We start from the raw sequence: 14,356 nt of genomic DNA on the forward strand, positions 1-14,356 counted from the left end.
ACACTCTCACACTCCTCTCCCCTCTCCTCGCGCTCTGCCGCAGCATCTCCATTGCCTTCCTCTGACACAGCCGGCCGCTGAATGATGTCATCCAGCGACGCGTCGGTGTGAGAGGAAGCAGGAAGACAGATCGCTGGGCAGCGGAGCTGCAGGGATTTCTCCCTGCCCGCCGCAGCCACTCTGCAGGGGCTCCCCTCCCCCTCTGCACATATTGGGAGCCAGCACTCTGCAGCTTCTCTGTGCCGGCTGTCAGCTTGACAGTCGGCACAGAGAAAAGCTGACTCCCAGACCGAATTAGGCGGCCCAACTGTGCCCCCCTGCCAGCTGCGCCCGGGGCAAATGCCCCAGCTGCCCCCCCCCCCCCCCTAGATACGCCACTGGGCACACGTTGGGGCTCTGAAGAGAAGTAGTGACATTTTGGAATGCAGACTTTGATGGAATGGTCTGCGGGCATCATGTTACGTGTTACAAATGATCCCATTTTGGAAACTGGACCCCCCAAGAAACCTATCTAGATATGTGGTGAGCACTTTGAACCCCCAAGTGCTTCACAGAAGTTTACAACGCAGAGCCGTGAAAATAAAAAATGATTTTTTATTTTCACGGCTCTGCGTTATAAACTTCTGTGAAGCACTTGGGGGTTTAAAGTGGTCCCTGCACATCTAGATTAGTTCCACGGGAGGTCTAGTTTCCAAAATGGGGTCACATGTGGGGGAGCTCCAATGTTTAGGCACACAGGGGCTCTCCAAACGCGACATGGTGTCCGCTAACGATTGTAGCTAATTTTTCATTCAAAAGTCAAATGGCGCTCCTTCCCTTCCGCGCCCTGCCGTGTGCACAAACAGTGGTTTACCCCCACATGTGAGGTATCAGTGTACTCAGGAGAAATTGCCCAATAAATTTTAGAATCCATTTTATCCTGTTGCTCATGTGGAAATGAACAAATTGAGGCTAAAAGAAATTTTTTATGAATAAAAATAAAGTACTTTTTCATTTTTACGGATCAATTTTGTGAAGCACCTGGGGGGTTCAAAGTGCTCACTATGCATCTAGATAAGTTCCTTGGGGGGGTCTAGTTTCCAAAATGGGTCATTTGTGGGGGAGCTCCAATGTTTAGGCACACAGGGGCTCTCAAAACGCGACATGGTGGCCGCTAAAGATTGGAGCCAATTTTTCATTGAAAAAGTCAAATGGCGCTCCTTCCCTTTCGAGCCCTGTCGTGTGCCCAAACAGTGGTTTCCCTCCCACATATGGGGTATCGGCGTACTCAGGACAAATTGTACAATAACTTTTGGGGTCCACTTTCTCCTTTTACCTTAGGGAAAATAAAAAAATTGTTGCTAAAAGATCATTTTTGTGACTAAAAAGTTAAATGTTCATTTTTTCCTTCTATGTTGCTTCTGCTGCTGTGAAGCACCTGAAGGGTTAATAAACTTCTTGAATGTAGTTTTGAGCACCTTGAGGGGTGCAGTTTTTAGAATGGTGTCACTTTTGGGTATTTTCCGCTATATAGACCCCTCAAACTGACTTCAAATGTGAGGTGGTCCCTAAAAAAAATGGTTTTGTGAATTTCGTTGTAAAAATGAGGAATCGCTGGTCAAATTTTAACCCTTATAACTTCCTAGCAAAAAAAAATTTTGTTTCCAAAATTGTGCTGATGTAAAGTAGACATGTGGGAAATGTTATTTATTAACTGTTTTGTGTCACTTAACTCTCTGGTTTAACAGAATGAAAATTCAAAATTTGAAAATTGCGAAATTTTAGCCAAATTTCCATTTTTTTCACAAACTCAAAAATTATCGACCTAAATTTACCACTAACGTGAAGCACAATGTCACGAAAAAACAATTTCAGAACCGCTAGGATCCGTTGAAGCGTTCCTGAGTTATTACCTCATAAAGGGACACTGGTCAGAATTGTAAAAAAACGGCCAGGTCATTTAAGGTCAAAATAGGCTGGGTAATGAAGGGGTTAAGAGCATAAGACTTAAGATTGAAAATTGTGATATTTTCAACAAATCTCCGATATATTTTCAGAAATAAACGCTAATCATATCGGACAAATTTTACCACTGTCAGTTAACCCCTTAACCCACCCCTAAGGGTGGTTTGCACGTTAATGACAGGGCCAATTTTTACAATTCTGACCACTGTCCCTTTATGAGGTAATAACTCTAGAACGCTTCAACGGATCCCAGTGATTCTGACAGTTTTCTCGTGACATATTGTACTTCATGGTAGTGGTAAAATTTCTTTGATATTACCTGCGTTTGTATGAAAAAAACGGAAATTTGGCGAAAATGTTGAAACTTTTGCAATTTCCCAACTTTAAATTTTCATGCTTTTAAATCACAGATGTCACATACAATACTTAATAAGTAACATTTCCCACATGACTACTTTACATCAGCACAATTTTGGAACCAAAATTTCCTCTTGTTAGGAAGTTATAAGGGTTAAAAATTGACCAGCGATTTCTCATTTTTACAACACTTTTTTTTTTTTTTTTTAAGGGACCACATTACATTTTAAGTCACTTTGAGGGGTCTATATGATAGAAAATCCCCAAAAGTTACACCATTCTAAAAACTGCACCCCTCAAGGTGCTCAAAACCACATTCAAGAAGTTTATTAACCCTTCAGGTGCTTCACAGGAATTTTGGAATGTTTTAAAAAAAATAAATAAATGAACATTTAACTTTTTTCACGAAAAATTTACTTCAGATCCAATTAGTTTTATTTTACCAAGGGTAACAGGAGAAATTGGACCCTAAAAATTGTTGTACAATTTGTTTTGCGTACGCCGATACCCCATATGTAGGGGTAAACCACTGTTTGGGCGCATGGGAGAGCTCGGAAGGGAAGGAGCGCCGTTTTACTTTTTCAATGCAGAATTAGCTGGAATTGAGATCGGACGCGATGCCTCGTTTGGAGAGCCCCTGGTGTGCCTAAACAGTGGTAACCCCCCCCGATTCCTAACGCCAACCTTCACCTGAACACAAACACACCCCTAACCCCAATCCCAACCGTAAACTTAATCCAAACCCGAATGGGAAAATGGAAATAAAAAAAAAAATTATTTTTCACTAACTAGTGGGTTTTTATGTTTGGCAGCTTTTATACACTAAAAGACTCTTTTTATTGCAAAAAATAGTTTTTGCGTTACCACATTATGAGAGCTATAATTTTTCCATATTTTGGCCCACAGAGTCATGTGAGGTCTTGTTTTCTGCGGGACGAGTTGACGTTTTCTCCTTCGCCACATTGGGGGACACAGGACCATGGGTGTTATGCTGCTGTCACTAGGAGGCTGACACTAAGTTGAGACAAAAAAGGTTAGCTCCTCCCCTGCAGTATACACCCTCATGCTGGCTTCCAGAGACCCAGTTCAAGCTTAGTGACCGTAGGAGGCACACTGGATTTAAACCTTGCTATTCCGGACGAAGGGGGCGACGGATTCTTTCATGTTCCGATATCCCCCGAACCAACAACAGGCGAGCACGGGAGTTTCACCTCTCCGTATCCTCTCCTGCGACGTGGGAAGCCACTGCCTGAGCTGACCTTTTTGGGCGACGGGGCCCTTTCACGGGCACCGATCTCCCCCCAGTAACAGACGAGCACTGGTGTGTTACCTCCAGTATCCTCTTCTGCAGCCAGGCCTTTCATTGCCGGACATCTGCCCTGCCCACCAGGTTTTCACCCTCGGCTGTACAGAGGCACTCTTCCACTGTGGCGTCCGTGCAGCCCCCACTGCATCACCACTGAAAAAGAGCGGATGATGGAAGGAGGTGGACGGTTCCCCTCCACCCCACTTTCATGGGGATGGTGGATGGAGGCTCCCCTAACCCTGCACCGTCCCATATATCCCTGGCATTTATGGGGTAAGTGCAGACAGCGTGCGCCCCTGCCACTGCGTATGGCCATAGAGGTCGGTTTTTTATTTGGTGGTCACCTTTTTCTGGGGGGCTCCTTAGCGGCAGAATCCTTATGGAGCGCCGCGATTCTCTTCCCGCGGTCCGCGGGTGCGCACCGGCCGAGGCCAGAAATTTAGTCCCCGGCTTCGGCCCCTTGCTAGGCCGCGCTCTGGTAGGCTCCGCCCACTCAACGCATCACTTCTACGGCCCCACCCACGCTTCTGGCGCTTCTCGCTCCCTGCGAGACTTCTCTCCAGGGTCTCGGCAGCCATCTTCCTGCAGCACGCAGCGCCGGCCGGCCTTCCCACTCACTCCCACGGAGGATCTTCCTTCTCCACTCGATTGCGGGGCACAAGACAGGGTAAGGAGACGGCTCTATCTGCTTCCCTGCAGCGATACCCCTCAGCTTCCTCATAGCAGCTCTGTGCATCACATTGAGGTACAACATGTCCCAGTCAAGGGGTAAAAAGGTCAATAAGGTTCATACCACCTTTTTCTCTGCTTGTACCACCTGCCAGGCTCCTCTTCCCAGGCCTCAGAGCTCCCCGTTCTGCCCATCCTGTGATTCCCAATGTGCCCAGGAGCCCCCCGCCGCTACCGACCCCAGTGCTCCTAGCCCCCCTGAGTGGGCCACGTCCCTGTCCCAGTCCGTGGCCTCGCTAGCTAAGGCGATTTAAACCCTTCATGACCCCTCTGGGGAGCGGGGCGTTCGTTTACCTGGGTTAAGAGACCCCTCTATTACAGGAGAATCGTCGGCCAGCAGGGGCCGCTCTCACCCACAGGAGGTTCGGTCATCCACAAAACGGATCCGCACTACCTCTCCCGATCATTCACCGTGCCATTCAGCCTCCAATAGCTCCACTTCTCGCTCACCCTCTCCAGGGGTTAGAAGCAATCACGACTCTGAGTATGAGTTTGAGGCGTCCATGGATCCGGATTTTCCGGAGTTCCGTTCAACTGTTGACTCCCTCATTGAGGCTGTCAATCATGCGCTAAAGGTTAATGAGGACCCTAATTCAGCTCCGGATCACGCAGTTTCCTTCACTAGAAACAAGCGATCCCATAAGGTGTTCGCCTCCCATCCGGATTTTCTAGAGATAGTTAAGAGGCACAGGGAGCGACCGGATAAACGCTTTACGGGCAAAAAGGCTCTGGAATCTAAATATCCTTTTTCCTCAGAGCTGGTAAAGGATTGGACAGAGCCACCGCTGGTGGATCCTCCGGTGTCGCGTTTGGCTACCAAAACGCTGTTATCAGTACCGGACGGGGCATCAATTAAAAGTCCCACAGAGCGCCAGTTGGATTCCCTGGCGCGATCAGTGTATGAAGCCTCAGGTTCCTCCCTATCCCCTTCCTTCGCTGCGGCCTGGGTCGCCAAAGCTATGGTTTCCTGGGCAGATGCTCTGGCACATTCCTTTCAGGACCACGCTCTTCCAAGTGAAGCGGCGGACCTCGCCAAACAAATTGCTATGGCAGCAGATTATGTGATGTACGCATCTTTAGACGCAGCAGACTGTGCGGCAACAGCGGCTTCAAACGCCGTCACCATCAGGAGAGCTATCTGGCTTAGAGAGTGGCGTGCAGATTCCTCCTCAAAAAAGTCTGATTTCTCTCCCCTTTCAGGGTGGACGCCTATTTGGAGAAAAATTGGACCAACTTATTTCCGATGCTACAGGGGGAAAAAGCAAGTTCCTCCCTCAACATAAACCAAAAGCTGCTTTTCAGCGCCAACAGTATTTTCGTTTTCGCCCCTTTCGAGGTGGCCCTTTCTGGTCCAATTCCGCTGCATCGTCTAGATCAGAACGATCTACACGCACAGACAGGGACTCTCGGCCTTTTTACAAACCAAATCCGTCATGGAGAGGAAGACCTAGACATCCCAGAACCAGAGGTTCTAGACCTGCCAGATTGCCTTCACAATGACTCGGGGAGTATTCCAGTCGACACCACCAAGGTAGGCGGACACCTGCTTCTTTTTCGTCAAGCCTGGCTTTCAGTCATCCCCGACGAATGGGTCAGAGACCTGGTGTCGTCTGGTTACAAAATAGAATTTTCCGTCTCTCCTCCAGCTCTTTTTTCCCTCTCGTCTCCCAAGTTCAAGAGCTCAGTCACGCGCTCTCCATTGCGCCATCCATTCCCTCTGCCAAAACGGGGTCATCGTTCCGGTTCCGGAACACGAGAGATTCAAAGGTTTCTATTCAAACCTCTTCGTCGTACCAAAGAAGGACGGGTCCGTGCGCCCCATCTTGGACTTGAAGCTCCTAAACAAGCACGTAAAAGTACGACACTTCCGGATGGAGTCTCTTCAGTCGGTCATTTCCTCATTGGAGCGAGACGAGTTCCTAGCATCAATAGACATCAGAGATGCCTATCTTCACATCCCAATCTTTCCGCCACACCAAAGATTCCTCCGCTTCGCCATCCGAGAAGACCATTTTCAATTCACGGCCTTGCCCTTCGGTCTTGCCACAGCACCCAGGGTATTCACGAAGGTCATGGAGGCCGTCATGGCCATCCTGCACTCCCGAGGAGTGGTCGTGTTGCCATACCTAGACGACCTTCTGGTCAAAGGTCCATCTTTTCATGCCTGCGAAGCAAGTGTCCGCATTACGTTGGATTCCCTTTCGCGCCTTGGCTGGTTGATCAACCTGGACAAATCCTCCCCTGTTCCAGCTCGAAGGATCTCTTTCCTAGGCATGATCCTAGACACGTCCAAGGGACTGATCTATCTTCCTCGACCCAAGGTCCAGGCGCTCCACCAGGGGGCCAGGACGCTTTCTCGCCCGCAGTCCATTCGGTTTGCCATGAAGATCCTGGGGATGATGGTGGCCTCAACTGCATCTCCGTCCTTTACAACAGGCTCTTCTGGACAACTAGGACAGGAGTCCCTTTACCCTCGACCGCCCATGCCCTCTGTCCGTCCTCGCGGACCAGGCAGGCGCTCACGTGATGGACTTTGGAGTCAACTCTCCACCAGGGGAGGTCTTTTCTTCCGATCCATTGGCTGGTGGTGACCACCGACGCCAGTCTCCTCGGCTGGGGTGCGGTGTTTCTCCACCACGCTGCCGAGGGGCTTTGGTCGATGCGGGAGTCGAAATTCCCCATAAACATTCTGGAGATCCGTGCTATCAGGTTTGCCCTGAGACGTTTTCACCCTCTGCTAGCGGGTCACCCAGTCCGAATACAGTCGGACAACGTCACGGCTGTGGCGTACATAAACCATCAAGGGGGCACTCGCAGCGATGCAGGAGGGTCACACACATCCTCCGTTGGGCCGAGGACAACCAATCCACGATTTCCGCAGTTCACATTCCGGGTGTCGAGAACTGGGCGGCGGATTTTCTCAGCCGTCAGGGTCTCGCCTCGGGAGAGTGGGAGCTTCATCCAGAGGTTTTCCATCAAATCTGCCTTCGCTGGGGGACTCCGGACGTGGATCTGATGGCATCCAGGCTCAACGCCAAAGTCTCCAACTTCATAGCGCGTTCTCGGGATCCCCGGGCCGTTGGGGTGGATGCTCCGATATTCCCATGGCACCGGTTCCGATTCCCGTATGTGTTCCCTCCACTTCCTCTGTTACCGAAGGTGATCCGAAAAATCAAGATAGAGGGGATTCCGGTGATCCTTATCGCCCCGGATTGGCCGCGTCGCGCATGGTATGCGGAACTGGTGCATCTCGTATCCGACGTTCCCTGGCGGTTACCAGACCGCCCAGATCTACTGCGTCAAGGACCGATTTACCATCAGAGCTCAGGGGCCCTACGTTTAACGGCGTGGCTGTTGAAACCTGGATCCTAACTCAAGCTGGTTTCTCCCAGCAGGTCATTTCCACCATGATCAGAGCTCGCAAGACGTCTTCCGCTCGCATCTACCACCGCACCTGGAAAGCCTTCTCTTGGTGCAGACTCCGCGGTCGTCCCCCTCTCGTTTTCAACATTCCCTTCATTCTGGAATTTCTCCAGTCCGGCTTGGATTCCGGCCTAGTCCTAAGTTCCCTCAAGGGCCAGATTTCAGCGCTATAGGTATTGTTCCAGCGTAAGATCGCTACTAACTCGCAAGTCAGGACCTTCATTCAAGGGGTCTCCCACGTGGTTCCCCCCTACAGAATGCCACTAGAGACCTGGGATCTCAATTTGGTCCTGAGCGTCCTTCAGGAACCTCCGTTTGAACCTCTGCAAGACGTCTCACTATCTATTCTCTCTTGGAAGGTGGCCTTCCTTGTGGCGATAACGTCTATCAGGCGCGTCTCGGAGTTGGCCGCTCTTTCCTGCCGGGCACCCTTCCTTTCCTTCCACCAGGACAAAGTGGCCTTACGCCCATCTCCCGCTTTTCTCCCTAAGGTGGTGTCATCTTTTCACCTCAATGAAGATATTATTCTTCCCTCTTTCTGTCCACAGCCAAAACATAGGGTCGAGAAGGCCCTTCACACTTTGGACGTGGTATGGGCTCTCAGGAGGTACGTCTCTAGGACTGCCTCTTTCCGTAAATCGGATTCCCTTTTTATCCTCCATGAGGGTCACAGGAAGGGTTCAGCCGCATCTAAGGCTACGATAGCCAGATGGATCCGATCGGCTATCCAAGAAGCTTATCGGGTCAGGGGCAGGCCCATCCCGGCGGGGGTTAGGGCTCACTCTACTCGGTCAGTTGGTGCTTCCTGGGCCATTCGGCACCAGGCGTCGGCGGAGCAGGTTTGCAAGGCTGCAACATGGTCTAGCCTGCATACCTTCACAAAGCACTACAACGTCCACACTCATTCTTCCACGGATGCGGCCCTTGGCAGACGTATTCTGCAGGCGGCCGTTGTGCATTTATAAGTCGGATGGTACACAGAGTTATTTGGTTGTATTGTTACCCTCCCAGGGACTGCTTTGGGACGTCCCATGGTCCTGTGTCCCCCAATGTGGCGAAGGAGAAATAGGGATTTTTGTGTACTCACCATAAAATCCTTTTCTCCGAGCCACTCATTGGGGGACACAGCACCCACCCTGTTAGCCTTACGGCTCGTTACCTTTTTTGGTTCTTGACCTTTTCTGACATGTTATTCTCTAATGTTATGTATTATATTGTTCTTGATTTGCTACTGCTTTTGCACTGAACTGGGTCTCTGGAAGCCAGCATGAGGGTGTATACTGCAGGGGAGGAGCTAACCTTTTTTGTCTCAACTTAGTGTCAGCCTCCTAGTGACAGCAGCATAACACCCATGGTCCTGTGTCCCCCAATGAGTGGCTCGGAGAAAAGGATTTTACGGTGAGTACACAAAAATCCCTATTTTATTGATACCATTTTAGGGCACATGACATTTTTTGATCGCTTCATCAATTCATGAATTTCTTTTGGGTGGGGTGTTTATACCGTTCTGCGTGTGGTAAAATTGATAAAGCAGTTTTATTGTTTGGATTAGTACTATTACAGCAATTTTACAGCAATACCTCATTTATCTTTTTTTTTTTTTTTTTTTTATATATGTTTTGGCGCGTTTATACAATTATTTTTTAAATAAGTTTTTATTTTTGCATCGCTTTATTCTGAGGGATATAACTTTATTTCTTCACTGATGACGCTGTATGGCGGCTCATTTTTTGCGGGACAAGATGATGTTTTCAGCGGTACCATGTTCGTTTACATCAGTCTTTTTGATCGCGTGTTATTCCACTTTTTGTTCGGCGGTATGTTAAAGCATTGTTTATGCCTTGTTTTTTGTTTTTTTTTACTGTTCACTGAAGGGGTTAACTGGTGGGACACTTTTATAGGTTGGGTCGTTACGGATGCGGCGATACTAAATGTGTACTTTTTTTTTTTTAATTTACATAAATGTGTTTATTGGAACAATATTTATTTATTTTTCTTTATTTAAGAATTTAAAAAAAAATATTTTATAAAGTATTTTTTTTTTTGTACTTTTTTACATAGTCCCAGGGTGGGACATCAGTGTATGAAGTCAGATCGCTGATCTGATACTTTGCACAGCACAGCGACCTGATTATCACAGCTGACACCCTGCCGCAATCGGATCGTTTATGACGTACTATCCCGTCCTTGGGGATTAAGTCCCAGGTCACATGGATGGGATAGTACGTCCAATGGCAAAAAGGGGTTAAATATGTCACGAGCAAACAAACTCAGTCAGTGGGATCCGTTGAAGCTTTCTGGAGTTTTTACTGCATAAAATGACACTGGTCAGAATTGTAAAATTTGGCCTAGTCATGAAGGTGAAAACAGGCTCTGGGGTGACGGGGACTAGTGCCATTTCAGCAACCAGAATTCTAAGGGTATGTGCACATGCTGCGGATTACTCTGCAGATTTTTCCTGACTGATTTTTGTAAATCCGCAGGTAATCCGCACTGCTGTTTTCCTGCGGAATTACCGCATAGTTACCGTGTTTTTTTGCGGTTTTTGTGCGGATTCCACCTGAGGATTCCTATTATGGAGCAGGTGTAAACCGCTGTGGAATCTGCACAAAGAATTGACATGCTGCGGAATAAACAAAGCTACGTTTCTGTGCATTTTTTCCACAGCATGTGCACTGCGGATTTTGTTTTCCATAGGTTTACATGGTACTGTAAACTCATGGAAAACTGCTGCGAATCTGCAGCGTCAAATCCGCTGCGGATCCGCAGCTTGTGCACATACCCTAAGACTCTTGCATGGGAGCAAAAAAAAAATCCTTCGGTTTTATGATTCATAATAATAATTTAGACTCTTAAAGTGCTTTTTATGTATATTTTTAGGTTTATATGAAGGTAACTCCGGCACACCATAAATCTTCAACCATGAATTTTTATTTTTGATTATTAGTTGTGTCTCAATACAACAAATAGCGGGATATCATGAAAAAAATAGAAAAAAGGATCACAAATGTAGACTTATATGAATATCCCCGACGTTTCGGCATTCACTAGCCTTTCTCAAGGGGTGTCAGTCTGTCTGGAATGTACATAAGCATAGAAAATATTTACAAAGAGTGCAAAACATAACATATACATAAATAAAACATATACATAAATAAAACATGAATTTACATAAATATAAGGGATGCACTACATAGTGTCACTGGGACATCTATGAAAGGAAAACAAAAAGAAAAAACGGAAAAAGGCTTCCCTTATGAAATATGTCCAATTTGTATCCAGCCATTTGTATAAAGTAGAGTATATTGTATCACTAAGTGCAAATACATATAGTCCATATATACATTCAAAACCTATATGAGGCGCCTGTATAATGAACATATCCAGATGGGAGGCATATTGCTATACGGTAGGAAAGAGAAAAAGAACAACAACTGCAACAGCAAGATCTCACATAAGTTAATTGACAAAAATACTAATGAGCTATATATACTATGGTCGCTTCCATAGTATATATAGCTCATTAGTATTTATGTTTATATCCTGAGACGGCCTCACTGAATATTCACAATTACGGCTCTAGAGTATTCTATCATAGTAGTCTCATAGCCTCCTTTTTTGTCAATTAACTTATGTGAGATCTTGCTGTTGCAGTTGTTGTTCTTTTTCTCTTTCCTACCGTACACGAGACGGACAAGGAAAGGAAAAATGAAACTTTGCTCCAGCCTCTGCTGCCAAGCTCCAGACCACAGATGATACGGAATCAGGAATCCGAACTCCACAGAAGCAGCAGGCACGCCACTGACAGAGTTGCAAACTCCTCGGCTGGTCCTCAGAGTTCAACTCTATAACCAACAGTCAGCTGATGCGTCATGTGACTATTTAAAGGATGGTGGGGCTGGTCACCACTCACATTAGCTGACCAGCCAGCAAGGAAACAGACATTAACCCATGCTGGCCCCAAAATAAAAAGCGTTTAAATTAAAGCAGAACCAGTCATGAATCCAAAAATGAATCGCTACAGACCCTGTGAGCATGTGCAGTAGGACGCTTTGCTTTTCGGATTTGGGAGAACATTCCTCTCCAAGGGTTGCCCACTTCTAGAACAACCCACTCTTGATTCTAAAGGGGGTTTTAATTGATTTCTGTTCATTTTAATCAATAGATCTTCAAATAATAACTTTCACATTTGGATGTGTTTTTAAATAAAATGTTCATGTGCTGAGATAATCTTATAAATGTGCCCCTGCTGTGTACTGTGTAATGGCTGTGTCTGACAGAAACATGGTCTGATCATACCACATATACTGGGCAGGGGAGGAAGCAAGAGTATACAGACAGGACAGCATGAATTCGCAGCTGATTCTTTGAAGTAAAACAATCTGTGAAATGTTTTATCTCACTGAACACGGCAGCTGCGATCTCCTGCTGTAATGTCTGTATACCCTTTTTCTCCCCACCTTCCCATGAAATGTCGCATGATCAGACCATGTTCCTGCATGGTCAGTCACGGCCATTACACAGCAGGGGCACATTTATAAGATTATCTCAGCACAGGAACTTTATTTAAACACATCAAAAAGTGAAAGTTATAATTCCAGGATCTATTGATTAAAATATACTTTTTTTTCTTGGGGAAAACCCCTTTAATATTTGACACAAACAAACAAGCTTATCCCGTGGTGTTGGCAATTAGCGTTTCCGGGGCTCTTGTGCAGTTATCACACGTGAGTCTGGCCACAAATTCATACTTACATCACTGTCTCTGCCTTTTGGGTAAATCGAACATCAAGAAGGAACTGAGGGAGCAGCCGCTGCCCGGACCTCCTCTTGATGTTTGATTCGTCTGAAGGCGGGAAGTGTGACGCCAGTGCTGCTTTGGGGCCAGGCTCGCATGTACTAACAACCGCATGAGAGCCCAGGGAATGCGAGTGCTGACATCACCGGTATGGTGCTGCCAAGGGAAGGGAGCATAAGCGTTTTTTTTTTTTTTTGTTTGTTTGTTTTTTTATTAGGGCCAAGTATGGGGTATGAAAGAAGTTGTCCTCTACTTTGACAACTCGTTCTAAAGTTGCAGTAGAGAATCATCCTACTGCCATGCTCACAAACACCTGTCATTAATATTGAGACTGCTTACTGTCCGTGTAACATGGGGTATTTTAATGTACTAAACTTATTACATACCTAGCGAAAACAAGTGATTTCTTTATGTTCGCACTAGAATATGTTGGAACTAAGAAAATCAACTTTGGGAATGGAGGTAAAAATGCAAATGTTGTGCAAAAAAAAAAAATTATTCTGTTTTTAATTTTTAGTGAAACTTCCTGAAATAATGGGAAAGATGTTCTTTGCCGAGAAAAACCTGAAAGTTTTGCTCAAGCACTTTGAACTTTTTTTAAGGTATGTGCATGTCTCTCAATCATTGCTTAGTATGTAGCTAACTAACACTTTTGTAACACCCTCTCCTTTAACTACAAGACAGTGTCATGGATTTCCTGTACTATTGGCTCCACTCCGACTTGCCATTAAGACACTTCAGTAGAACTTTACTTGCTTCTACTACGGTTATCAAAAATCGAGCTCCAAACCCCTTTATAATAAAACATGTCACTTTTGCAGGTTTCTTGCGGAGTATCACGAAGACTTCTTTCCTGAGACGGCGTACGTCGCTGCCAATGAGGCCCATTATAGCACTAAAAATCCCCGTGCTATCTACTAACATTACAATTCAGTCTGGTCATTCCTGATTTAATTATTTTGTGAACTTTTTGGATGCCTCATCAGTTTTGTTGTATATTTTACAAAAGTTTTATGTGAATTTGTGAAATGGACTTGAGCAAAGTACTAAACAAACATCAGGCAGATGACCAAGGACTCTTGCTATATTCTTTCTCAACAATTTTTGTTAAAAAACCAAAAAAAAAAACCCAGGAGACCAAATGGGTTTTCCACCAGTCACTTCACAACAATTATTCTGAAATTCTGCCTGCTTTTTATGAACTGTCACATTCAATTGTGGTGTTATTTTTTAAATAAAATTTGTGTTGATGACATGACTTTTTTTTGTTTGTTTAACTGTTCTGGTAAATGGCAGGACTGTAGTTTTAGCACAACTGGAGTTCTTGCAGAACTAGATGTCAGGTTCTAGGCTATGTGCACACATCCGGAATTGCCGCTGAAATTTCCTCGGTAATTCCGGTACTCCCTGCCGCGGGAAAAACGCATGCGGAATTGGCATGCGTCTTCCCGCTAAACACTAGCGTTTTGCAAGTGTAATTAGGTTGCAGAATGCTAGCGTTTTCCAAGCGATCTGTAGCATCACTTAGAAAACTGAATGACAGGTTGGTCATACTTGTCAAACAGAGTGTTTGACAAGTGCGACCAACTTTTTACTATTGATGCTGCCTATGATCTAATTCTCGCAATGCATTATTGGGAACGGGAGCATCGCGAGAAGCGGGAACGCTGCGAGGGACGCCGGAAGGTGACAATATCATGATTTATTTTAATTATTATTATTATTTTTTTTTTAAACAATTATATGGTTCCCAAGGCCTGGAGGAGAGTCTCCTCTCCTCCACCCTGGGTACCAACCGC

The 14,356-nt window shown here is 46.0% G+C and overlaps 1 protein-coding gene across 2 annotated transcripts in view; it reads left to right on the forward strand.

The window, feature by feature from the left end:
• Nucleotides 1–13,815, forward strand: part of MSL3 (MSL complex subunit 3) — a 61,521-nt gene extending 47,706 nt beyond the window's left edge. For both annotated transcript variants that reach the window (XM_077296702.1, XM_077296703.1), the window contains exons 12-13: nucleotides 13,075–13,159; nucleotides 13,379–13,815. In XM_077296702.1, the coding sequence (XP_077152817.1) occupies nucleotides 13,075–13,159; nucleotides 13,379–13,478 (185 nt within the window). In that variant the 3' untranslated portion in view covers nucleotides 13,479–13,815. The remainder of the gene's footprint in view (nucleotides 1–13,074; nucleotides 13,160–13,378) is intronic.
• The last annotated feature ends 541 nt before the right edge of the window (nucleotides 13,816–14,356 follow it).

Source organism: Ranitomeya variabilis, chromosome 3 (genome assembly GCF_051348905.1).
Source record: "Ranitomeya variabilis isolate aRanVar5 chromosome 3, aRanVar5.hap1, whole genome shotgun sequence".
NCBI lineage: Eukaryota > Metazoa > Chordata > Amphibia > Anura > Dendrobatidae > Ranitomeya > Ranitomeya variabilis.